General features: G+C 42.9%; 1 protein-coding gene and 1 pseudogene across 1 annotated transcript; both read left to right on the plus strand.

The window, feature by feature from the left end:
- The window catches only part of LOC132975123 (tubulin beta-1 chain-like), a 543,950-nt pseudogene that overhangs the window by 457,083 nt on the left and 60,820 nt on the right, over window positions 1-26,047 (plus strand).
- Window positions 22,879-25,936, plus strand: mad2l1bp (MAD2L1 binding protein). Its single transcript, XM_061039439.1, is given in 4 exon segments — window positions 22,879-22,917; window positions 22,919-23,309; window positions 24,010-24,296; window positions 25,179-25,936. Coding segments are annotated over 4 exon segments (1,245 nt in total). The 3' UTR covers window positions 25,707-25,936.

The raw sequence follows: 26,047 nt of genomic DNA on the forward strand, positions 1-26,047 counted from the left end.
CGAGGGGAGGAGTCAGCCGGCCGTCCGGGCGATGTAAACAAAGTGAAGATAGGACTCTGAAAACTCTGAAAACATCACAGACAGTGGGACTCGGGTGTTACACCCATTGTAGACAGTCATGACTCACAGAGTTATTTTCAGAGGAGATACTTGATTTATACATTTAAGTGTGAAAAATCACAGATAAAGACTTTAGACTCTCTAAAAAGCGTTTGCTCCTCAGAAGGAGAACACACAAACACTCTCTCCCGGATGTTTTAACTACGCAGAGATTTGTGGCAGAGTGAAAGATATTGTTGAAAACTCTCGTATACGATGTATAAGAGTGAAAAATCATAGATTAAGACTTTAAGTACGGGACGTTATTCCTCCAGATTTAAAGGAAGACTTTTTGATCCAGTAGATGTCGCCCTTTAGCACCAGCATGAAACCAAAACAAACTGATGTTTGGCCACGCCTCCTCCATCCTGAAGCCTCCGCTCTCCTCCAGAGACACACCTCCAACCCCTCTCAACTCACGTTTACACAAAGGAGTTATCAAATTTGAACGCACCATAATTAAGAACCATTAAGCGCAAGCGGGGGACAAAATTGTCCTCGTCTCGAGTTGCATTGTTGTGTTGGCATGCGAATGTTAGCGCTCTTTAGTTAGCTCGTAGCTTCACATTGTTGTGTTAGCATGCTAATGTTAGCGCTCTTTAGTTAGCTCGTAGCTTCACATCGTTGTGTTAGCATGCTAATGTTAGCGCTCTTTAGTTAGCTCGTAGCTTCACATCGTTGTGTTAGCATGCTAATGTTAGCGCTCTTTAGTTAGCTCGTAGCTTCACATTTCATGTAAACTGACACAGAATGAGCGTGATCTAAAAACTCTTACTAACATCCAAATAATCAGTGAGTATGTTCTTCTTCTTCTCTCTAGTTCTTGACTAAAACAGCTTTTATACAAAAGGGGAGGAGCCGGCCGTCCCGTCCATGTAAACACGGCTCTGACAACAACACAGCCAGCGGGACTCGAGCTTCTCCCTCATTGTAGACAGTCATGACTCAGAGACACATTTACACAGGACAGACTTTATGATTTATTTATGTGGAACATGTCGTACATTCTGCCTTTAATTTGATCTCAGCTGCACAATCTGAAGAAGCTATAGCTATCACCATGAGCGAACATAACCATTAGCTCGATTGTTGTATTTAGTTTAACAATCATACTGTCATGTCTGCTTGGGAGTGGTTGAACGCCAGTGTTAGCTACTGGGTAATCTAGCAAATAAATGTAGTATTAAAAATGTTGTTATAACTTAAAATACGGGGCTGCACGGTGCTGCAGTGGTGCCTCACAACGAGGAGCTTCCTGGTTTGAAGCCTCTAAAAAGAGCTCTGGACTTACCCCACCCTGGCTGCATGATGCTTCTTCTCTCCCGGTCAGAGTCCTGCCTTCCTGCAGGGAACATCAAAAAATCATAATATGCAATTTTGTGTTTGACAACGCAGAAATTACTTAAAGCAATGGACCCTGTCTTGTCTGATAATGATGCATATGAACATTATTTCTTTCACATAATACAGGATGACTCCAGAGCTGAGCAGGTCTTCATCCATTCCTATGAGATGAGGGAACATCCAGGACCGCTCCACTCCCCTCTTTCCTCAGAGAGAATATACCATGAGGACACCGAGAGAAATCACATTTAATAGCCTGCAGCGGGAGCGGCACACAATATGAACAGACATTAAATGGCAACCAGCAGAAAACTGAATTCTTTATGACTGCTCTTCCTCGCCTGAAGGCCGAGCAGGGTAGCTGCGTTCCAAACCATGTGTCGCCAGGAAGCAGGAGAGTGGCTAACGGCGAAAGAGACGCCATAAATCATTCAGATTATGGCGGCGAGAGTCAAACTGTACATTGTGTTCAGCAAAGGAGAAGCAGACGCAGTGCCAACTCCTACACAGGCACACACACAGCTAGGTCGTATAGCGTGCATCATTGCCTTTATTGATACACAGCTACAAACAGTATGTTGCTTTTAAAAATATTCCCGAGCCTTGTAAAGTCTGTCAACTTCAAATAAAAGCAACAAACTTCAGCTTTAACAACATGTCCTGAAGGAGAGCTATATGGAAGGTCAAACTGAGACGCCTTATTGGCTCACATGAAGAAGAAAGCATGTCATTGTTTCAACTAAAGCTGCAGAGCGTGACAATAAGGAGTAGAAGAAGAGTATCACATATAGGTTCTCTTTGGATGCTTTGGATGTGCTGAAAGTTCTCAAACAGATGTTAAATGTAAATCTCCTCTTAAAATACATTCACAGTAAAATGCATGTCTAAGAAATAGTTTTTTTTAAATCGCTGCAGAGGAGGAGAGCTGCCTTATTGTGACTCTCTTTAATCGGCACAGGACTTTAATCAAACAAACTTTTCAAATTTTCTGATTTCATATTGTGGAATTCATCACGCAGGAAGACAGTTTTGAGAGGGGTCTCCTTAAGGGAAGAAAGGTTTAAACTAACTGCGTCTTATTTACAGATGCAGCATATGTTCTGTTTGCACACACACCACACATTCCAATCTGCACATTGCACTTTGACACCCTGGACACTTTACACTGTTTACATTATTCTATATTTTGTATATTCAAATAATTATTTTTTAATTTTACAGTATATTTCTATATTACTGTATTTATGTGTATTAGTAATTTGAGTGTTTATTGCATGGCCTTGCGGAACAGTCTTTACATTTCACTGCACATCTGTATGAGCATGTGACAAATAAAAATCTTGAATCTTGAATCTATTTACAGTATCTTTTTTGTTTTTTATTTTTGGGTGATTTTATGGTCTATAATGAGTCAGGACAGCTGAAGAGAGACAGAAAGCGCCGGGAGGAGAGAGTCGGGGATGACATGCAGCAAAGAGCCAAGGCCAGACTCGGGCCGTCTGCTGATACCACGAGGACAATAATCCTTTGCAACATGAGGCGGCGGGGGGGGGGGCACATCCACAAGGCCATCCGAAGCCCCGGTATCTCTTTGTTGCTCTGCTTTCAGAATTGGTCGTGAAGTTACAGGCTTCAGGGCAAAATGTGCAATTCACATCAGTACCTCACAATCATGTGCAAAACTCCAGAATTTTTGCACTTCGACTCTGAAGGTGACTTTTTCCTGGTTTGTTTTGAACAACATCACACTGCCACTTAGAGGTGGGAAAAAAGAAGAGGAGATTTTAAATCGATTCATAATTTCAAATAAATAGATTTTTTGCTAATCAGTCCCTCCCTGCTAAGTGCTAATGCTAGCTCTTTGACTCAGTAGAATGCCAAATGCAGCAACAAGAAATGCAGCTAGTCTCACACACCTGAAGTACTCATTCATAAATAGACTTTGAATCCAGAACTGTTTTGAATCGAAAAATAGATTCTGAATTGAATTGTGACCCCGAGAATCGAAATCGAATCATCAAATCGTGAGAAACCCAAAGATTCCCTAATGCCACTTGTTACGCTTGTGTGAAAAAAGCCTCCGCAACATGGACCGGGGGCCACACCCACAACGTCACCCGGGGCGCCTCGGTATCTTTTTGCTGCTCTGGTGTCAGAGGGGGACTGTGCTCAATTCTTCAGATCAGATTTGGTAGTGAGAAGAAAAACAACAAAGAGGATTACAACAACTAAAATGTCTTTATTTAGACAGAAACATATGTCAAAATAGTTCCATCTTTATTGAATCTGAGTGTTACGAGCTAGCACAACCCCACAGCTTAATGCTATCCTAGCGCCTACGCTAAGGCCAGTGAGCCCCTAATCTGAATGCCTCTCCTTACAGAGCCACCACACCCCCCTCAGGTGTGGCATCAGTACTGACCCTGCTTCTCCTCCTACTAACCACGCATACCGCTAAAGACACTGAAGTGAATCCTCCTAACACCTTATCATAACGCTGAGTCTCCGCAGCACTGGCTGTTTCAGCAAATATTGTTTGTGTAAAATAAAGACGCTAATAGTTTGGATTGTTTTTGAACAGTTGTCAGTTTCCCCGATCAGTGACCCCTTCATGAGACGTTATAAATAAAGCTTAGGGACATTACTGTGAGGGTTTTTTTTTTTATTGTTTTCATTCCTTTATTAAATGAGACAACAGAAAAAGAGAAGTGAATATTATTATTATTATAAGTTCCTTTAACAAGTTGTTAAACTGAGACTTGAATCATTTTTTTCATTGAGTGTACATTTTACCCATGCAATGACCCCTCCACAAGATGGAATAAATACAGCTGCAGGCCGTTCCTTCTCTATAAATAGAGCCGAATTTGTCGAGGAAGGTGAAGAACTGCAGAGAAATTAGTCACTTGAAGAATGTTTCACGAGCGCTCCTTTCGATTTGCTCTCATTAAAACACGGCATGTGTTTGCATGAAGGATGGAAAAAAACACTTTAATGTCCACACTTCATATAAACTATTGATTTATACCGTGCTATAGTGACACACTGCAACATTACAGATGGACAAACAAACTGAATGCATGAATCTATAACAGCTTGTCCGGAAATATCTGCTAAATATGTCGAAAAGAAATCGATTGAATCCTTGAAAATCATTTCTAAAGCTGCTCTTTCACCTCTGATGTGCAGCGCTTCACCGCCTCCGACTATTGTTGCAGCCGTTGCTTAAAGGCATGAGTCACCCCCAAATTAAATCAAGTGTCTGTCAAGGATTGATGTAAACAGAACTTTGAATAAAATGTCAATTAATATTTCATTTCTGACTTGGCTGAAAACGGTGAAAAGTTAAGCTGCAGAGAGAGAGAGAGAGAAAAAAAAGGAGAGTTTGTTGAGAAGTTAATTCGGCAATTATGTACAAAAGGAACGAAGCACTTAGCCTCGGCTGACCTGACACGCTGAATGAAGCCATGAAGAGAAAACTTTACACTCTTGGAAAGTATTTAAGGCCAATAACCTTTTCCACTCGGGGGCAATGGCTGCGGTTCAATAACCCAGAGTGAGTGTGAGTGTCCCTATCAGAAAGTGTTCCTCTGTTAAGCTGCTGGACTAAAAACCTCACATTGCCATGGATTATCATAAGTAGCTCCCCAAGAGGCAGAGTAGAAAAAATCTCACATGTGGAGGTAACACTCTGCATAAACTAGTTCCCTCTCTTTCAACTTCCTCCCACTCGCTCTCGCTCTCCTCGTACAGACTGGAGCGTGAAGAGAGAGAGAGATGTGTCCGCCATCAGCGCCTCCTCGCTCATTGGCAGCAGCGAGGAGGGAGAAATCTTTTTTTTTTCTAATGAAGAGGGAGAGGCATCGACCCCAGCCCCTGCACTTAATTAAAAGGGATTCTTCACAGACTTCATTAGAGGTGAGGAGCAGCCCGGCAGATTAATGCACTGTGTCACTTTCCTCAGACAACAGGAACAGATGAGATCCTCTTATTTTCTCCTCACGTTCACACACAGGGAGAGAGAAAGTTGCTCCTCGCCACACCCAGTCAGACTGTCTGTCAGTCTGCCAGGACAAAAAAGAAATCTGCTTTCAGACTGAGGCAGCTGGTGAGCATACTGTAATTAACTGTGGCCTACACCAGCAGCCAGGCTCGGGCAGCATTTAGGCTTCCATTAAAAGCCATCATCTGTGGTCGGGCAGACTTTTTAATGGATTTTTCCGCAGCTCTTTGACAGTTCAGGTTCCCAACTTGGTTAATATGCATTTCAAAACACACGGCCACCCTGGGAATACCAATCAATCCTTTTCCTAACCGCCCATCATCCCGGCGAGGAGGCGAGGAGGAGGAACTTAAATCCAACAGAACAGATAAGCTGCCACTGAGAGAAGAAGTTTGCATTTGAATGCCCTGTTGCATGAAAAAGGTTAATTTATTTGAAAGAGAGGTTTTTTTTTTTAACCAAGATTGCTTCCCTTTCTGCAAGTTTAAATGAATATCCCATAAAGGAAAAAAGACAAAAACATCAGCACCTTTTGAAACTGCAGCCATTAGCCTGTTGCTGTGAATACAACTGGTGTTTCAAAGTAAAATATTATACCTAACAGCTCCTATTGTTAGAGACAATTCACTCCAGTGCACACTGTGCATGCAAACCATAAACTCTACATATATACCAATGGACGAAGTCTGAGTGATGTCACTCGTCTGTTCCTGCAGGGGGCACTGGAGTCCCATCGATGGCGGTCTCCATGCTGGAAATGCTGACTCAGTCTAACTTTCAGTCAACCTAACGACAGGCTGAGAGCTGGAGCTGAGGCGGGTTTTAAGACGAAGTGCAAAATCCTGCAGTTCCTGGAGTGTCCACTAGAGGCTGGCTGCAGAAGCACAGGAAGTCACATACACACCCATTCTAAAAAGCCTGTTTTTACAGCAGAGATTAACATGTTTACAGCCTGGTTCAAAAAACCAAATAGGTGTGATTAGCTCATGTCTCGATGGACACACACTGTACGGGGGGGTGAATGTTTTGATGACTCATCAGTTTTGATTTGATGAAGGATAAGAGTTATTCACAATAAGGCGTGTAGCTGACCTGATTGACAGGTGGGTGCGGTGTAACGGTTTGTCAGGAGGTTTAAAACCCGCCTCAGCTCCAGCTCTCAGCCTGTCGTTAGGTTGACTGAAAGTTAGACTGAGACAGCATTTCCAGCATGGAGACCGCCATCGATGGGACTCCAGCGCCCCCTGCAGGAACAGACGGGGGACGTCACTCAGGCTTCGCTGGCCTGCTTTTTGGACTAAAGCCTCTGGACACAGGGAACGCAAACTGACAATAACAGTCAATTTTAGGTGGGTATGAATCAAACCTTCAACATGTGCTGGAAATTGTGAATTCTACATTTTCATGCTAAAGGGGGCTAAGAGTCCTGACACGCTACAAAGGCTTCCTGTGATGAATAACAGCCGACAGTACGAGGTGCAGTGACATTAAACAGAGCCGGAGCTCAGAGCATTCAAGGTTTAAGTTGTGTCTTTGTGCTGATTGTTGCATGTTTGGGAAACACAAAGCGAGCACCAGGATCAAAGAAACACTGGTTTATTTTATCGTGGTTAAATGGAGGTTCCTCCCACCGCGGCGTGTTACACGGGGACCTTAAAGGGTGGCCAGGGGGGGGAGCAGAACACAACTCCTCTTATGAAGTAGAACTACTTGCAAAGAGTGTGTGTGTGTGTGTGTGTGTATATACACCCCTGCAGAAGAACAACATTTAACTTTACCCTCTTCCTGCCTTTTTTGTTCTCCCAATCTGTTGCCGTCTCTGTTTGGTGAGAGGCTGCTGAGGAATCCATCTCATATTAATTACTTTCTCTTCCCCACATGCCCTGTAACCAATCTGGGAAGCTGACGATGAATAACTTTGCATTTTAAATCTTGCTTTGAATACAGAATCCTGAATTCTGTTTACGCCGCTCTTGGTCAACTCGTCTCCTCGCGGCCCGAGCGGAAATCTTCCTTCTAGCTTTCAGCAACAATGGAAGTATAAGAAAAACTCCATCTAGTAGACTTTGGATTAAACTGCTCTTAATTTAAAAATGAATGTGCTTGAGATTGCATTCTGTATTAAACCATGGAGGTTGGATAGTATTTGAGCCTTTGTTTGCTTTTGGCTTTTAAAAAAAAATCACTCCAAAGACCCAAACGATTTTCATTCAGGTGAAAAATGCTGCAAATTAAAAACAGACGTGCTAAAGTCCAGCGCAAAAACAAGAACGGTGCAGCAAATGAAAAACCATGCTTCAGAAATCCCAAACAAAGCATTGACAGTTAATTCACTGCAAAATACAAAAACTATGCAGAGATGAAAACTTTGAAAACAACAGAAAATACTTCATATCCAGTCATCACAAGAGAAGAGCAGAAGCCTCCAGGGGGGCGCAGAACATGTCTGCAGGTAACGTGCAGTTCAGTGGTCCCCAACCTGTTGTCCTAGGGATTTCAGCGTAATCTCTGCTGTAAAAACAGGCTTTTTTAGAATGGGTGTGTATGTGACTTCCTGTACTTCTGCAGCCAGCCTCTAGTGGACACTCGAGGAACTGCAGGATTTTACACTTCTGCATCAAATTAATTTTTCAACACCGGTGGTTGCCGCTTGGTTTATATAGATATTTAAAAGTCCAGACCAGAATATAAGATGAACCCACTATTTTCAGATAGATGTGTTTTTGTATTTGCAGCCTATTTCTCATCATGGAAATCACTTTGTTTGTTGCAGCATATGCCCTTGACCGCCTCTGTACATTTATTTTTTATATTTATGAAAAGACTTGTTTTTGTATCCCTACATGTGATTGGACTTCCGTTTGTCAAGTGCCAAAGAGCATGTGCAGCTGCATATTTAAAACCGGCCTCTTCAAAACGGCGGCTGCATGTGATTCTCTGAGCTGCACAGAGCAAAAAGTCACAGCCTGTTCTGTCTATGCAGGAATCCCGCTTTATCGAGTTTCACCTGTGCAGAATGCAAATCTACTGGAAGACAAATGTCAAATCCATAAAGTCGTCCATCAAACACTTAAGAGATTCGGCCTGCCGGTCACTGCTCCTGTGGCCTTTTCGTCGAGGTGTCACCTCGTATCATGCATCATAACAGCCGCTTCTCCAGCCTCTAAATAAGGCGTGTTTTTTTCCCCCCAGCTCCGTCTCTCTAGGTGAACGATGTAGCCTCCGAGCGTAATGTAATCACCTCGTGAACATGCAAACAGATTTATGACACTGTAACTTTAATTAACATGCCGGACAGTCAGAAACAAAAGAGCCATATGTCAATAATCAAGACCTCTTAATTAGGAGCAGAGGCAGCTGCTAATGAGCTCCAACACACTGTCAAGCCACTAAATGTCACCTGCTAGCCGCCGTGCAGGGTCAGAATGTTAATTATCCATCATACAGCAGACAGGCCCGTAGTCAAAAACCTTTACACAGGGTCATCTTCAAGCATGCAAAATCACAAATCCTCCGTGCTGGATGAATACCGGCTGCAAAGAGCGGTGGAAAACAAACCGCTAGAAATATTTTGTAACTTTAGTATTTACAGTCTCCTGTACTTTATGTGGGTATTTATTTGTCTTACAACTTGGGGCGGCAGTAGCTCAGTCTGAAACGTGAGTTGGAGCATGAAGGGTCACTGGTTCAAGTCCATGTGTGGACCAAATCTGGAAATTGGTCTGGTAGAGTAGGAGAGGTGCCAGTTGACTTCCCGAGCACTGCCGAGGTTGAGCAAGACGCTGAGGTTGAGCAAGGCCCCGTTTAGAGGATGCAAAGAGTTTTTTGGACTCAAGAAATCTAAATCGAAGTCAAAAAAAAAAAACAGCTCCTCCTTACTTTAACTCTCTGATCCAGGTCTACACTCCCCCCCCCCCACTACGCTCTGCCAATGAAAGGCGTCTGATCCAACCTTCACAACAGGGTCCTAAGACGCTGACTAGACTCTTCTCATCTGTCGCCCCCCGGTGGTGGAATGAACTTCCAAACTCCATGTGATCTGCAGAGTCCCTCTGCACCTTTAAGAAAAAGCTAAAGACCCAGCTCTTTCATGAATACCTACTAACTTAATGATGATGGTCTCCATATTATTGATGATGATGATGGTAATGACGATGGTTTTTGTTTGATATCGACGACTTATAAGATGGTTTCTATACTGATTAGAGCTCTCAAGAACTGCCCTCAATGTTGTGCTTTGCCTCTGGTCACTTCCTGTCAGCACCTGTGTGTCCAATCAGACTCAAAGCTGATCGTTTGCTCTTACTGACATTGTTCCCTTTTTTCTAGATCCTTGCTTGTGTTGTTCTTACTCTCTGATGTACGTCGCTTTGGAGAAAAGAGTCTGATAAGTGAATTGTAGAATTGTAGAAAAGTAACACACATCTGAGTGAGTACACAAACAACTTCTTTGCACTAAAGGGAAATTATTGATTATAATTTGCATCACTGCATACCGCTTTCCTAACATGGAGACCAATTTAAAGCAGGATGGTAACGATACCAGAATATATTTGCCTTTTATTGGTTAGGGCAGCTGAAGAGAGACAGGACATGTCGGGAGAAGAGAGAGTGGGGGATGACATTCAGGACTAGGAAGGGAAAAAATAAAAAATAACATCAACCCCTTTCAGTTTCAGGTAGTGAAGTTTCTTGAATATTCTCACATCAGCTTGAGCCGGCTTAACAGAAAATTTTACTCGTCGGCTAAATGGGGAAAAAAAATCTGGTTGAAAAATTTAACGATAAATTCAAAATTTCATTTCAAAATTGGTGCATCAATCAGTCCATCTACTGAAGCCTTAACACAACACTCAATACATTTTATATAACTTTGTTTTCCCGTGATGACGAGTAAATTACGGCTGCCTACCCTTAGCTTCAGACCGCACAAAAATACAAATTAAAAAACAGTTTTGCGAGACAAAATAATGGAATTTGAAAACATTTGGATTAAAAAAAATGGGATTGATTGCCGGAGCGATTATTTGTGCCAGTAGCTCAGTCTGAAGGGACTTGGGTTAGGAGTTGGAGGTTTACTGGTTCAAGTCCCAGAAGAAACCAAAGAGTGGAAGTTGGTCTGGTAGCTGGAGAGGTGCTGGGTCACTTCCTGAGTACTGCCGAGGTGTAATTGAGCAAGGGCCCCTAACAGCTCTGACATTAACACAGGTCCACAGGTCGTGTTTGTGCATGTGTGTGTGTGGGTAGAATGACTCAAAGTGTAAAATCTGAATTAATAAATTATCTAAATCTTTAACAAAAGCTCCGGTCTGTTCTTCTACTTAACAAAGAATGTGTCACCTCCATCTCCAACCATTCCTTTTGTAAACGTGGTTTTAAAAACTCAAATCAACACAGCTGTTCAACACGCTGGAGAGATTGTGCTGCAATGAAGAATAATCAAGAGTTCACCTCATACTTCCCTGATTGGCATGTTTCACAGTTTGATGCATTATGCAACAGGCGGCTCGGCCAAACACGACGACTCCCAAACAGATGACATTTGGTGTTATTTGGGAGGTTGGGCAGAAACTCAGCGGCAGAATAGTGTTCAGTACAAACTCTGTGTTGGCAAAAAGTGAATTTTTTTTAGTTGCAGCTTTGGGGTCTGTCCCAGCCTCAGAGAAACCATATGGGGGGGTCGACAAAGACAGAAAGAACAGACAATGCCGACTCCGTCAGAAAAAAACTTTCACACTCCGACTTCAGGATCATTACGAGAGCTCAGCTTTTTGGATGCCATTTGAATCTAAATGGATGGAAAATTAAATTTAAATGCCGGGGTTGAGTCGACTCACATTCCTCCCTCCACTCCATGGAGCTGGATGTGGATGTTCACAAGACCTGCAGTGACACCATGTGGTAGGATGGCATTACTGCAAGCAGCAGTCTGTTTAAACTGATGCTGAGAGAGAGTGAAGGTTTGTTCTGCTCATTTTAACCCCGTGTGCTCAGTGACTCTCTACTTTAGCTGCATATTTGCTCATCTATGAAGTTTCAAAGGCTCCATATTTACACAATTTTTCATGAATTACTGTTTGGGACCTTGGATGAAATTTGAGAGGTAGAAAAAAGGGTACTACAAAAACAACGTTTTCTTAAGAAGCTCTCTCAGGCTGTCGCAGAGTTTTAATGAGGGTGTTAGATAAACTTTCTGTCCTGTTATCACTTGAAAAGTTCATGAATTTATTTATTTCATCACATTGATTTGTACTCGAGTTCCAGATTCTGTCTCTAACGTCGTTTCCACACATGAACTACGGACAACTTCTAAAGAATTTCAGGAGGACTGCACCTGAAATCCTCCTGACCTGGTTGTTCACAGATGCATCTCACAGCAGGAGACTATCCCTGTCAGACAGGAGGGGGGCAGGGGGGTCTCCTGAGGTAAGACAGGTTTTTCATTGCTCATATTGCACAGATTTTGCATTGAATTGCTTTAGATACTTTATTCCTTACTGTTCTTTCAAGTCCCACATGTAAACTCTTTTAACCTCCCATTTCGTCTGATTTAAAGTAGATCTTTGTGACCACTGCTTTCAAAAAATGACATGCACTTCTGCAGCGGCCTGTTCAGATTTGTGGCAGCCAGTTTCGAGCTTGTCTACATTTCAAAGAAGCTTTTAAATACATGGATGAATCACTGATTTACCTGCAGAACACTCCGAGTCTCGCTCCATTTAGTCGTCCGCTCCCCTGGTCAGCGAGAGAACCTGAGAGATAACAGATGTTTTTTATTTACGCATGAACACTTCTGAACAGTTGTTTGTATCCTTTGGCAGAGGATGACTCACCTTCTCCTCGTTCTGATTCAGCTCCTCCTCCTCCTTCACAGACGGCGGCGGCTCCCCACGGGACACCTGGAGTAGTAGTGGAAAGAAAGCACAGCCGACAATAAAACCTTTAATAAAACACAGTGAGCTCATTTATCACAGTATTATAAAGTAAGAACTTTAATGTGGGATTGAACATATGAAGGACCTGGTGAGCTCTTCCTGCAGCTCTCTGAGCAGCTTTGTTCACCGTGAGAGAGTTGACGATGCTTTTAGCTCAGAGTTCACAGGGTCTCCTTGTACTTCACGTCAGCAGGAGAAACTGCTGCCCTGGAGGTCAAACGGAGAGAGCGTGCACGAGGTTGACGAGCAGCGAGGTGCACGGATGGAAAGTTGCAAAATCTCTCTGACTTATGTCATTCCCAGACAGTTTCTCCCAGACGTTGGAGCAGATTAAAGAGCAATTCTACAATTCTACAATTCACTTAGCAGACGCTTTTCTCCAAAGCGACGTACATCAGAGAGTAAGAACAACACAAGCAAGGATCTAGAAAAAAAGGGAACAATGTCAGTAAGAGCAAACGATCAGCTTTGAGTCTGATTGGACACACAGGTGCTGACAGGAAGTGACCAGAGGCAAAGCACAACATTGAGGGCAGTTCTTGAGAGCTCTAATCAGTATAGAAACCATCTTATAAGTCGTCGTTATCAAACAAAAACCATCGTCATTACCATCATCATCATCAATAATATGGAGACCATCATCATTAAGTTAGTAGGTATTCATGAAAGAGCTGGGTCTTTAGCTTTTTCTTAAAGGTGCAGAGGGACTCTGCAGATCACATGGAGTTTGGAAGTTCATTCCACCACCGGGGGGCGACAGAGGGGAAAAGTGCGTGCATTGTTATTTTATTTAAACAAAGTCGTAACAAAAGCTGCGTGATTATCAGTGCAAGATGCAGTCAACTTTGCACAAAAAACAAAAAGAAATGTCTTTCAGAGGATCGATCTTTTTCTGGAAAGACGTTAAAGAGACAAAAAAAGAGACATTGAATCACTAGTTTTGCTTTTACCAGAGGCTAATCTTACACCGTTATGTTTTCTTTTAAATGAGTTAACACTGTTTGTGCTCTTTTGCATAAAAAAGAGAGGGCGAGGACAAAATCTGTCTTATTGTATTTACGACTTTAAAGCCCCGGATGTGAGAGGACGCCGCGTTGATTGTTCGTCTCTTCTCCATCTACACCTCTGTTTCATTGTTCTGTTGTTGTTGATGTTCTTTGTAAGGCGTCTTTGAGTATTCAGAAAAGTGCTAAATAAGTCTGAAGTGTTATTATTATAACTTTTCTATGTTGTCACTGAAGTAAAGCAGCCTTCTGGTGCGAAACATGATTTAAAATGTATTAAAATGTCACTTATTTTGAGATTTCTTTTATTTTCATCCCCTGAGAATCCGCCCTGCTGGGATCAAGATGTGCTTGACTTTTTATGGATCAAAGTTTTTCGCGATTCAACCCAAAGGTCAAAATGACACAAACTGAAGGTTTGAAGAAAAACAGGATGTGATTTCTCGATCTGATCGATGAACTAATCGTTTCCAACAGCTTTTTCTTCTGTTCCATTACTTTTGAACAACTTGGAGATTCCTGCAAGTTTGTTTGCTCCTATTTTTAAATGACAACTTTTTTTTCATTAACCACAAGAACGACAACGAGCTCGAGCAGCGGAAAAACAACATGATGAATCAGTGGTCGACTTTTGGAGGAGTGTTTCTAACACTCCAGCAAAGACTTTGTGTACTGTTGCAACTTCTGGTGATGAGATAAAAAACATGAAATAGACCCAAGAATCATGCGGTGAACCACGTCTTCTTCTGTACTTAAAAACAATTTCATGATCATGTGGGAACAAACGGTGATTGAGCACATTGCTATGTCTCGCTGTCAGCAGAGATATGAGGCACAGGACGTATTCGCTTTCATCGTGGTCACCGCGATTCCACCCAGATCGTCTCGGAGCAGCCAGGTCAGCACAGAGTCTCTGTACGGGACGGAGATCTGCTTCTTCTTTGTGGTCGGCTGTCCTCCCCCGCTGAGGTCAGCTGAGAGGTCACTCTTACAAAAAAACAAACTCTGACTCAGACTCAATATTTCCAGTAAGTGTGAGGAAAGTCTCCTCCTTAAGCCCTGCAGCAGCTCGTCAAATCAAGACTCTAACATGAATATATGCACGCTCAATACTGTGGAATCGATCTCTTGTAAATTAATGCATCAGTTACTGTGTTTGTTTCAGCATCGTCTGCACAGTTGTCTCATGTAGGCTTGTTGGATGATTGTCAAACTCCTTATAGGTGCACACAAACCGGATTCTGCTGCAGCACAGTTTGAAACTAAAGTAACATAAACAAGTACTGCAGTCTAAATTCTAAACATCATAGAGAGCTGTCTCCCCCCCTCCTCTCTAGAGTCCATGCTCACACAGGTCACCATGTGGTGGACTCTGAAGCTTCAGTGTTTATCCAGCTCTGCATGGGTCTGTAAACCTTTCTGTGTTCTAACCTCTCTCCATTTTTCAAAAGCATCTCCAATATTGATCCTAGTTTGAGCACGTTTCTGCTCGTGGAGCTTATTAGAAACATGCAGAGGCTTTTTAGGTCGGGTACAATCACTTCTATCTGAACCACTTCTCTTGCCCGCTTCCATCGCTGCAACACCTGTTGGTTTGACCTGATAACTGCTCTCATATCTGACAAACCGAGGGGCGTCCAAAACGGCCATGTGGGGGGGTGTCTTAAAAGCGCCTACCTTCTCTGGTCCAAACAAATCCAGAGCATTCAGGAGCAGAATCTAAAGTTAGAAGGAGGACATACTGGCTGCTGCATTGTTGTCAGAGAAGCCAGCACTTCAACATGTTTCCTTAATGATCAGATAGTAAGATACCTTTATCATCTCACTCTCTACACAGCTCACTGATTGGTCCTTCACGCTGAAAATTATTAATATAAATATTCTTTGTTAAGGTGAAGTGTTTTGCGTTCACACATGCAGCTCAAGATGGAAATTTCAGGAAGTTTTCAGGAGGTTTGTGCAGCACGATGAGCACAACACTTAGCAACATTTATTAAAGTATAGTTAGTAGAAAAGAACATCCTTTAAAGAGGCCGAATCTCATGTTGAACATCAATGTGTTGTTGGAGACGGGGAGTTGCAATGATTCAAACAGAGAAACAAGATAAACTTTTTTATCTCGGCCTATTTTGAAAAGTGATTCAACAGTGATCAATGTCCTCCCTCGCAAATCAATCACACTCATGATGAGTATCATCGAGCTGACGGTCAGAGCCGTGGTTAAAGCTGAGTCTGTAACTGGTGTTTTACCCAGAGTGGAGATGACCATTCCCAAAGTGACCAGCGACTTGTTGACGTTGGCTCCTTCCTCCAGTCTGCTTCCTGTCACACACGTGGTGTTTGCTCTCTCTCGCTGGTCGACCAGGAGGATTTACTCAGCGTCTCAAACAGCGTCTGTGAGGGGCACGGGGGGAAAACATCACCGAGCGAGCTTCGTTTAAGTTCAAAAGAGGAAACATCACAGAGGAATACTCGGGCGTTTGAGCGGTTACCACGACGACATGTGAGCTGCTTAAGATGGAAAAAAAAATGCAGAAAGACTTTGAAGATGAAATAAGAAGTTAAAAGGATCTTTACACAACGCGGATAAACACGACTAATTAGAGATCTTTGGGGAGAGAATTTACCAAAAGCACAAGAGTTTAAAGAGAAACTTTTTAAAAAACGTTTAAGCTGTCGGCGAGAGACGAGGAAGCAGAGAGACGTTTAAGATCAAACTGCAAAGAGGGACAGTAAAGAAAAAAAGGAACCAATGACAGATTAAGTTGCAGGTAGAACATCTCAGTTAAAGGTAGAGTCAGGAGCTGGTTCCTTCAAAATAAAATACAGACTTCTCCTAAAGTAAAGCTGGCTGGTTCCTTCAAAATAAAATACAGACTTCTCCTAAAGTAAAGCTGGCTGGTTCCTTCAAAATAAAATACAGACTTCTCCTAAAGTGAAGCTGGCTGGTTCCTTCAAAATAAAATACAGACTTCTCCTAAAGTAAAGCTGGCTGGTTCCTTCAAAATAAAACACAGACTTCTCCTAAAGTGAAGCTGCTCCATTGTCCCTTCTGGGCCTCCGTACATGTGTGGTGGTGACTGTGTCTGCAGAGACTCTGTCCTCTGACTGGATTTTACTGTTCTGATTTGTTCTGGTTGACTCGGGACGTTTGTGGGCGGAGCTGGTGTGTTTCCTCCAGCCAATGACAGCGCAGCAGGTGAGTTTAGGAGTGGATACAATTCAGTGATTGGACGAGATTCAAAGCGGTGAATATGACGGACGTGGACGTAGCAGCAAAGAAGAGAAAATATAATGAGAGTGAGGAGAAACACCAAGTGGATAAAGCTCGTTCTAAAACGAGGGTGAACCTTGTGTTGTCTTTTACCCGTGGACGTGGAGTTGATCTACTTCCTGTTGGACAGGAAGGTGATGAACACTGGCGGTTAGCTTGTGCTAGCATGTGTTAGCTAGCAGTGTAGGTACAAGCAGTAAACATACACACTACATCCTGCAGGGGGCGATGAACCCAGGAGGAGGAGGGGCTTAGTTTGAATGTTGTGTTTACAAACTGACTCCAACAGGTTAGTAACATGACTGGGGCTGGTGTTTCCCTTTTTTTTGCATTTTCTAACAAACTAAGCAGTGAATCAAACTCTTGCGTCGCTCTCTTCGTCGGCTCCCTCCTCTGGGTGCTCTCTCTCTCTCAGGCCTCCGCCGCCTGTGGGTGCAGCACGGCTCGTTATAGACCTCCAAATAACTGGTGCCAAAGACAGAAACACAATTCAATATTTGATCCAAGATCTCAGACAAAAGGCACAGAGGCAGAAATTAATGACTGTTTTCAGCGTTGATATGTAAATGGCACAAAATCAAAAAGAGAAGAAAAACGACTTCCTGTTCACTGTCAACTATGAAAATAGATGTTTGGGAGGTTTGAAGCCAAATCACTGTGCCCGCATTGTTCTGCTCGCATTGACAATGAATAAACAATTACATGCAAAGTAGATTTTGGGCATGGCACCTCGGTCAATGCTGCGGTGGGTGTGCACAGGAAGCTGAAGGATTACTGATTCTAAAACAATGCAAAGCACGCAGCAATTAGGCTTTACGAGCGTGTCAGCGATGAACCGGCAGAGAGGAGATCCTGAGGATGAAGCCATGCAGGTTGTTTACCAGGTTACAATATCAGATGTTTTATAAACCACTAGAAGCATCGACATCGTACAGACGATTAAGAAGCTGGAGAAAGATCAAAATGTTTTATGACTGTCGGCTTCAGGATAGCTACTTAAAACATAAACGCAACAAAAAAAACACATTAAGGGATCGAGACTCAGACAAGACCAAGACCAAGACCAAGGCAGGGTGAGACCGAGACCAAGGCAGGGCGAGACTGAGACAAGACCAAGACCAAGGCAGGGAAAGACCGAGACCGAGACCAAGGCAGGGAAAGACCGAGACCGAGACCAAGGCAGGGAAAGACCGAGACCAAGACCAAGACCAAGGCAGGGAAAGACCGAGACCGAGACCAAGGCAGGGAAAGACCGAGACCAAGACCAAGACCAAGGCAGGGAAAGACCAAGACCAAGACCAAGGCAGGGTGAGACCGAGACCAAGGCAGGGCGAGACTGAGACAAGACCAAGACCAAGGCACGGAAAGACCGAGACCAAGGCAGGGAAAGACCGAGACCAAGACCAAGGCAGGGTGAGACCGAGACCAAGACCAAGGCAGGGTGAGACCGAGACCAAGGCAGGGCGAGACTGAGACAAGACCAAGACCAAGACAAGACCAAGACCAAGACCAAGACCAAGACCAAGGCAGGGAAAGACCAAGACCAAGACCAAGACCAAGACCAAGACCAAGGCAGGGAAAGACCGAGACCAAGACCAAGGCAGGGTGAGACCGAGACCAAGGCAGGGCGAGACTGAGACAAGACCAAGACCAAGACAAGACCAAGACCGAGACCAAGACCAAGACCAAGGCAGGGAAAGACCGAGACCAAGACCAAGACCTAGGCAGGGTGAGACCAAGACAAGACCAAGACCAAGACAAGACCAAGACCGAGACCAAGGCAGGGTGAGGCCGAGACCAAGGCAGGGCGAAATGAATTAAAGTTATTTGTTCTTTTTAGAAAGAGGCGTTTTCCTTCTGGAGAAGAAACCGATCAGTGGTGGTCTTGAGACCGAGACAGGACCGAGTAAAAATGCTTTTGATTCAGAGACGAGCCAGAGACCTTCAAATAGCGGTCTTGAAATCGGTCTTGGTCTAACATACCACAGCTTCCATTGCTGTGACGAGAACAATTCAAACATCCTGGAATTTGATAAACCAGCTTTATGCAGAGACCTAAAAGAACACATCTGTTGGTCAATTTATAGATCTGCTGATATTTAACACTCCCTGACTTTAAAGTGCTGGTCCCGTACCCGACCTCTGGGTCACAGCCTCATTCTGGTTCTCTGAGAGATCTCGCAGAAGAAGACTTCACAGACGCCTTGGATTACTAACCCAAAAGAAAAAGAAGAAAATGTGCATTTACATTCAGAAGGGAAAGAAAGTGTCACACAAAGTGTTCTCTAAAATGACAACTTCATTTTGCTCGCGTTATGTTTCGATTAGTTCGAGTGCCCGTGCTTCAGCGTGACCACGACTCAGCACATGCAAAGACTGCTGAGCGCCACAAACAACAGCTCATCTGATACAGACCTGCTGGAGCATGAAAGCAATTCCACTATGAGCTGCACGCCCTCTTGTTTTAATTACAAAGTAACAGATAGTAAGCATTAAGAGCCATATATAATTATCTGGGATGTTGACAGCGGCCTCGGCTGATGACCTTGCAGCAGTCTCTCTCCCGGTAGACGAGCAGTAAACCTTCCCCGCTAATGTGAAATTTCCAGTTGCTGTGCAAGGTGAGGGGGGGGGGGGGGGGAGAGAAAAGCTGCGGGCTGCTGCACTCATCACATTTTCTGATTAGAGGGGAGAAACATGGAGATAAATGAAGCGGAGGGGAGGGACGTCGGATGAAGACGCCATCAGTCAGTTTCTAACGCGGCGGTGCTACGTGCACTCTGGGTTATTCTGCAACGTAAGCTCTACTTTTTTTAAAAGTATATTGTGACATCGTTGGCGTCCCTGATGATTGAGCAGTTAATTTTAAGGGCATGTGCGGCGTGCAAGTGGGCACTTTGACCCTGCGTAGGATTGCTGAGAGAGCTGAGAGAAGGTGTTACTGTAGAGCCATTTGATTGGAGGTCTGTGTGCAAAAACCCGGTCCCTTAACGACCTCGATCAGACCCTTCAATCGTCAAGTAAAAATTCAAGAAAGTTTTTAAGTTTTCCTCAAGTCAGAGGACTTCAGGTTGTCCACCTTAAAAATAAAAGCACCACACTTCAGCTTGTCCACGCTCAAAATAAAAGCACCATACTTCAGGTTGTCCACCTTCAAAATAAAAGCACCACACTTCAGTTTGTCCACCTTCAAAATAAAAGCACCACACTTCAGCTTGTCCACGCTCAAAATAAAAGCACCATACTTCAGTTTGTCCACCTTCAAAATAAAAGCACCACACTTCAGCTTATCCACGATCAAAATAAAAGCACCACACTTCAGCTTGTCCACCTTCAAAATAAAAGCACCACACTTCAGGTTGACCACGCTCAAAATAAAAGCACCATACTTCAGGTTGTCCACCTTCAAAATAAAAGCAACACACTTCAGGTTGTCCACCTTCAAAACAAAAGCACCATACTTCAGGTTGTCCTCCTTCAAAATAAAAGCATCAGACTTCAGTTTGTCCCCCTTCAAAATAAAAGCACCATACTTCAGTTTGTCCACCTTCAAAATAAAAGCACCATACTTCAGTTTGTCCACCTTCAAAATAAAAGCACCATACTTCAGTTTGTCCACCTTCAAAATAAAAGCACCATACTTCAGTTTGTCCACCTTCAAAATAAAAGCACCATACTTCAGTTTGTCCACCTTCAAAATATGTAAGATGAGTCCTGATTTTCATATCTTGTAGTGTGAGCATGTTTGAGATTAAGGAGAAGAAGCTCTGTTAACATTCTCCTCGTGTGTGGGATGCTGCCCGTGTGCGTGTGCTGTCCCACAGTCAGATCCATCAAGTGTGTGAGGGCTCTGATGCATACTTTGAAACGCCAAATAACGCACTTTCCATGAGTCTCCATTTCTGCAGACGTTCCTGTAAGACTTACTCAGAGTTTCCAACCGAGTTCATTTGTAGGTGACAACATGAAGGTGTTTACTGCTGTGGATATTCAAAGCACACCTGAAGATTATTTTTTCTTCTGTTTTCCAGATAAAAATGTAAACTCTTGTTGTATTTATGACTTTTGATCATTTGCTGAAATAATTAACACTAATATAAGATACAAATGACAGAGCTACAAAGACCCAGAAGTCTGGAAAATAAAGTTTTGTGCACAAGAAATTTGTTGACGGCGCTGTGAGAAGCCAAAGACCCATGTCGACTCATAAAGGTTCTGTAATATTACCCGATTAACTGAACAGACAACACTTACTGGATAACCACCCATCATGGTGTAAGATTTTCCTGTTTGGCCGTAGGCAAACACACAAGCATTGAAGCCCTCAAAGCGTTCAGGACATTTCACCTTAAGGCACCAGAAATCTAAGAGCAGAGGAGGAAAATGTATCTGGTAAAAAAAAAATGTCTACTACTTCAACCAAAAGTAAGAAAGACTGGGCAGATGTGGAGAGATACCTTCTCCTGTGATGCAAAGTGGGGCTTATTCTGTCCGATGAATCGTTTGAGAAGTCCAAAGAAAAATACTTCCATGTGTCCTTCTGATCGTGGCCTTGAGTAGTTGAAGGCTGTGTGAAAAGACAAACATATTTATTTTCTCGAGAGTTACATTTGCATCATAAACACAAAACAGACATAAAGAACAGACATACAACGACACTGTGAGTGAAACCCCCCGAGTTCAAATAAAGTCTGGATGTTGAGTAAAAGGTTAGGAAAAAATATTGTGATGATTTGCAAATCGTTGAACCGGCAACCGGCTAGTACCACGATTAGGTGTAAAAAGAGCAAACGAGAGAGGCTGAGTCTATCTGAAGTGAGGATGAGGAGGGGTTCACCTCTCTGTGTGGAAGAGTGCTGGTACAGGACGCTGGTTTGGCGCAGTTAGTCGGCGAGCACCCTGTGCATAGAGGCTCCAGTCCTCAAAGCACTGGTCGCAGGTTTATCTGTGTGACCACGTAAACGTGTTTATTTCTGCTGTAAAAACTGTCTTTTTATAAAGGATGTGACTTCCCGTGCTTCTCCAGCCAGCCTCAAGCGGACACTGGACGAACTGCAGGACTCTTGGCTTCTTATAATGGTTCTGGGTTCTTATGATGGTTCTTATAATGGTTCTGGGTTCTTGTGATGGTTCTTGTGATGGTCGGGTTATATATGTCTGTTGGGTATCGTGCACTTTGGGTTCTTTTCTGTTGAATTGTATTTAATTATTTTGAGTATTTTGTATTTGTTTGTTCTTGCTGTTGTTTATGTTCTTCTGTGTTTGCTTTAGTTTGTTCTTGTTTTTGCTGTTTGTCAAAGCACTTTGTAAACCTGAGTTTTTAAAAGGTGCTATATAAATAAAGTTATTATTATTATATATTATTTTTCAACACCAGAGGTTACTGCTTCAGTTTCACCGCATGTGCTTATTTATTATTTTCAACTATAGGCTACACATGGGGTTACAGGTCCAAACTTACTTCAATTTGGGGCTGACTATTAAAAATATCTATAAAATATAAAATATAAAAGAGCTAACATTTCAAATTGCATGCATAAAAAAAAGATTTTAGTACATTTAAGTTTTTGAGTAATTATACCTTATAAATAGATGTAGTGTCATATGAACAATCACCTTTGATGATAACTGCTTTTCTCTGTGGGGGAAATATGAGTGACAGGAGGTGTTTTTTTAGCACATTTGGAGACGTTTACAATAGGTATTTGTTTTATTTTACCTACCTTTTGGTAAGTGGAGGGACTCGGACCTCAACTCGCACAGAAGCCATGATTAATCTAAACATTAGAAAGAACTAATCTAGCAGCGGATCCTGCACACTGTGCTCTCCTGTTTTCAAGAAGAAGTAGGACATACCTGGCTGCTGCCTATTTCCCACCTCATCAGGACACCTGAGGCCTGACATGTCCGCGTCGTCTCCATGCAGTACACCGAATAGCCACTAGGGTGTTTCATTTAAAAAACGCCGGAGGACAAACAATAACACAAGGGCGTCAACACGCTGCCAATAAGTAAAGTCAATTTTCACGCTTGAACTTATTATTAAACGTCAAAAAAGGCAAATAAAAAAACTGAGATTTGATTCCCAAACGATTATTTGCTTTTTAGATGTTTATGTCTGAAAATAACAGCCTGATGATCCTCGTTTTAAAGGTTGAAACTCGTATTTCCTACTTTCCTAAATAATTGAATGCGGCTATATGGCGATCCACGTCTCCCATGATGCAGTGCGGCGGCACGGACCCGGCGGGGACATTCAAAAAAAACTATGGCGGACGACTCGGCGATATTTAAAACTATTTCAAACTCAGAAAAAGCGGAAAAAAAGTATTTAAATAATGACGAAGATGGTAAAACGAGGAGGCGCCTTTCGTTCTCATCGGAAAATAACGCCAGCAAACAAGAGCACCCGGATGTTTCACGTAAAATCTTAACGTTACAAAATGTTCCCGACGAGTCGAAGTCGTGCGGCCGACTCCCTCCGGAAATGTCCGAACAGCTCTCACTGCAGGCCTCATGTTTACAGGCGAAAAATACAGAAGAATTAAACGATGTTTCCAATGAAAATCGGCTTAATTTACAACAGAGTGGTGTGAACGTCACTGAAGACAAGGAAAACACAGCTGTGCTAACAACAACTAGCACTACAGGTAGGAAACACACAGGTGACAAGAGTTTCCCCATTACAAGCCTTATTTTCAGCTTGAAATAAGACATTATTCTGGACTTGTCGGGTAAATTTAGCTCAAAGTGTGTAAAGATATTTCTGACTAGGTGTTAAATCAACACACATGGAATGCATTATCTTAAATACTTAACTAACATCCTGTTTAGGGCGTTAAATGTTTAGTTAACACCACAAATACATTAGTTAACATCTATGCTGAACATAACATTAATACTTTAGGGTCTTTGCATGAATTTGTGATATTGCCTTGCACAAAAATGCAATACTTATATGCTGTATTGATGGTTTCCCCCCTTGCCCTTGTGATTTCACATTAACATATCTTGTGTAAATGGTAATAACCTGATGCAGTAATCTGAAGACTTGCCTGAATCATGATTACTTTTGTTTTGATGTATGTTTTTCTCATGACACTTAATTACTTCTGAATGCAGGTCTTTTTCTGATGACCGAGTAAAGCCTACTTTTGCTAAAATGAGTAGAGTAATTCTTTCACCACAGCCAGACAGAGTTTGTCTTTAAGTCCAGAGAGAGAATGGGAACAACAGCTTCATTAAAACGCTGTCCTCGGTGGATTTCATTAACTTTTAACCAGCTGAAATTGAGCACGCCCGTCGTATCCCTCAATCTAATTGAATCACTGCGCTCTCTCATTCGGACAGACGACACCACAGAGGAGGGCGCTTCTGGTCAGAGAGGTCTGCAGCAGGATTCCAGCGTGACTGACGGGAAACAACACAGCGAGACAGAGGACAGCGATGCCAAGGTGGTGAGGAGAGCGCAGGAGGAAGGCCACGTGAACGTCGTCTTCCCCGGCCCCGTGAGCCAGGACGGCTGCTGCCGATTCGTCAGCGAGATCCTCAAGTGCATCCTGTACCAGAGACAGCAGCTACCCATGACCTACGACCAGCTGGTGTACTCTCAGAAGAAGCTGCAAGCGTCGATGCAGGTGAGAACGAAGAGCGGTGTGGTGCACCGTCATCAAATTCAAAATAGGCAGACTACACCGGGTAATAAAATGCATCCTGGGACGTCCCGTTTGTTCCAGTGACCTCATTGATCAGATCTCATCTACCCCTGAAAATGCAAATAAACAAGCTGCCCTAATCACCTTCATTAGCCTTACTGATGAATGGGGCGCTGGTGGCGCAGTGGTTGGAGCACGGCCCCGTGTGTGGAGGCTGTAGTCCTCCAAGCAGGCGGCCCAGGTTCAAATCCGACCTGTGGCTCCTTTCCCGCATGTCATTCCCTCTCTCTCTCTCTCTCTCCCTGATTTCTGACTCTGTCCACTGTCCTATCTCTCTAATAAAAGCACAAAAAGCACAAAAATAAAAAATACTGATGGCCTTAACGCCACCTCTGCAGATAACTTAGGACTCGTTTTGATACCAGATGTAGTTGTTGATTTCTTTTCTTTTTTATTGTGATAAGGTGAACAAGTACAAAACTAAAATGTGTACATAGACATGATAATTAAAGCAACAACAAATATATGAAACAAAATCAAAATACACAAAACATTAGCAAAGACAAATACAATTAAAGTATATAAAATAAAAGTCAAGTAGTAAGTTGAGGTAGTGTATAAGAAAAGTGTGAGTGTGTGTGTGAGGCAGTGTAATGCATTAAAGTGAGTGGCTGAAGTAACAAGAAAAATAAACAGAAACAAAATTGAAGATAATTGAGAAGAAAAGAATAAAGATATATATATATATATATATGTCAACATTAATGGAAAGAAGAACATTTTACATATATTTATATAAATAATAAAATAAATTGTTTGGTGTTGTTGATTTCTTCTAACAGAAGGCTTTTTCTTTTTTTCCAGGATAAAGACGTAGTGAGTCGGAGGCCGGCGCCGTCTGCAGACATGGACTTGCGAAAGTGTCAACAGACCCTTCAGGATCTGGAGGAGGTGCTGCAGCAGCTGGAGGTGCTCTTCTCCCTCAGCAGGGTGCCTCGGGTGCTGCTGCTCCTGGGCGGCTCCCTCGTCCTCCCCAAAGAGCTGTACGAGATCAACCTGGAGAATCTGGAAGTGGCCGGCGGGGATCAGTGTCTGCGCGTCTCCTCCTGCTTACGGCAACTCTTCAGGACTCTGTTCGTGGCCGACCTTTTGTCTGACAGCAAACCGGTGCGCTTGATGCCCACCACGGTCTTAGTGCTGGCTCACAGGGACTGCGGCGTGGGATGGTTCCGCCCCAAACTACAATTTAAAGTGCCGACACGTGTGAAAAACCAAGCGATTGTTCTCTCTAGCGATCCAGACACCTGTAAGAATGCGAGGGCCGAGGAGTCGGACGGGCAGGATTACGTTTGGTTTCAGGCGCCAATGACGATCAAAGGCTTCGGGAAGTGACCCCGAACGCTCTTTCTGGAGCGTGTGTGATACGTTGCAATTCTAATAGTCGTTGAAATGGGTGTTGAATGATTGTTTGTCAATATTTTAATGAATTATGAATTTAAATTTTTACTTGAAATTAAAAAGTGTCATGAAAAACAACAGTGTTTACAAGGTGACTTAACATTTTTTTAAATATAAAAAAAAAAGCTTTGTTGTCATGGCATTAAATCTGTTTGAGAACAGGATGTTTTATTGTTTATATTTATTAAGAGTGTTGTTTTACATGTTTTGCATAAAACACAGAAATGTTAGGAACCTCACACACATCAGACTGATGCAAAAACTTCATTTAATCA

Source organism: Labrus mixtus, chromosome 6, assembly GCF_963584025.1.
Source record: "Labrus mixtus chromosome 6, fLabMix1.1, whole genome shotgun sequence".
NCBI lineage: Eukaryota > Metazoa > Chordata > Actinopteri > Labriformes > Labridae > Labrus > Labrus mixtus.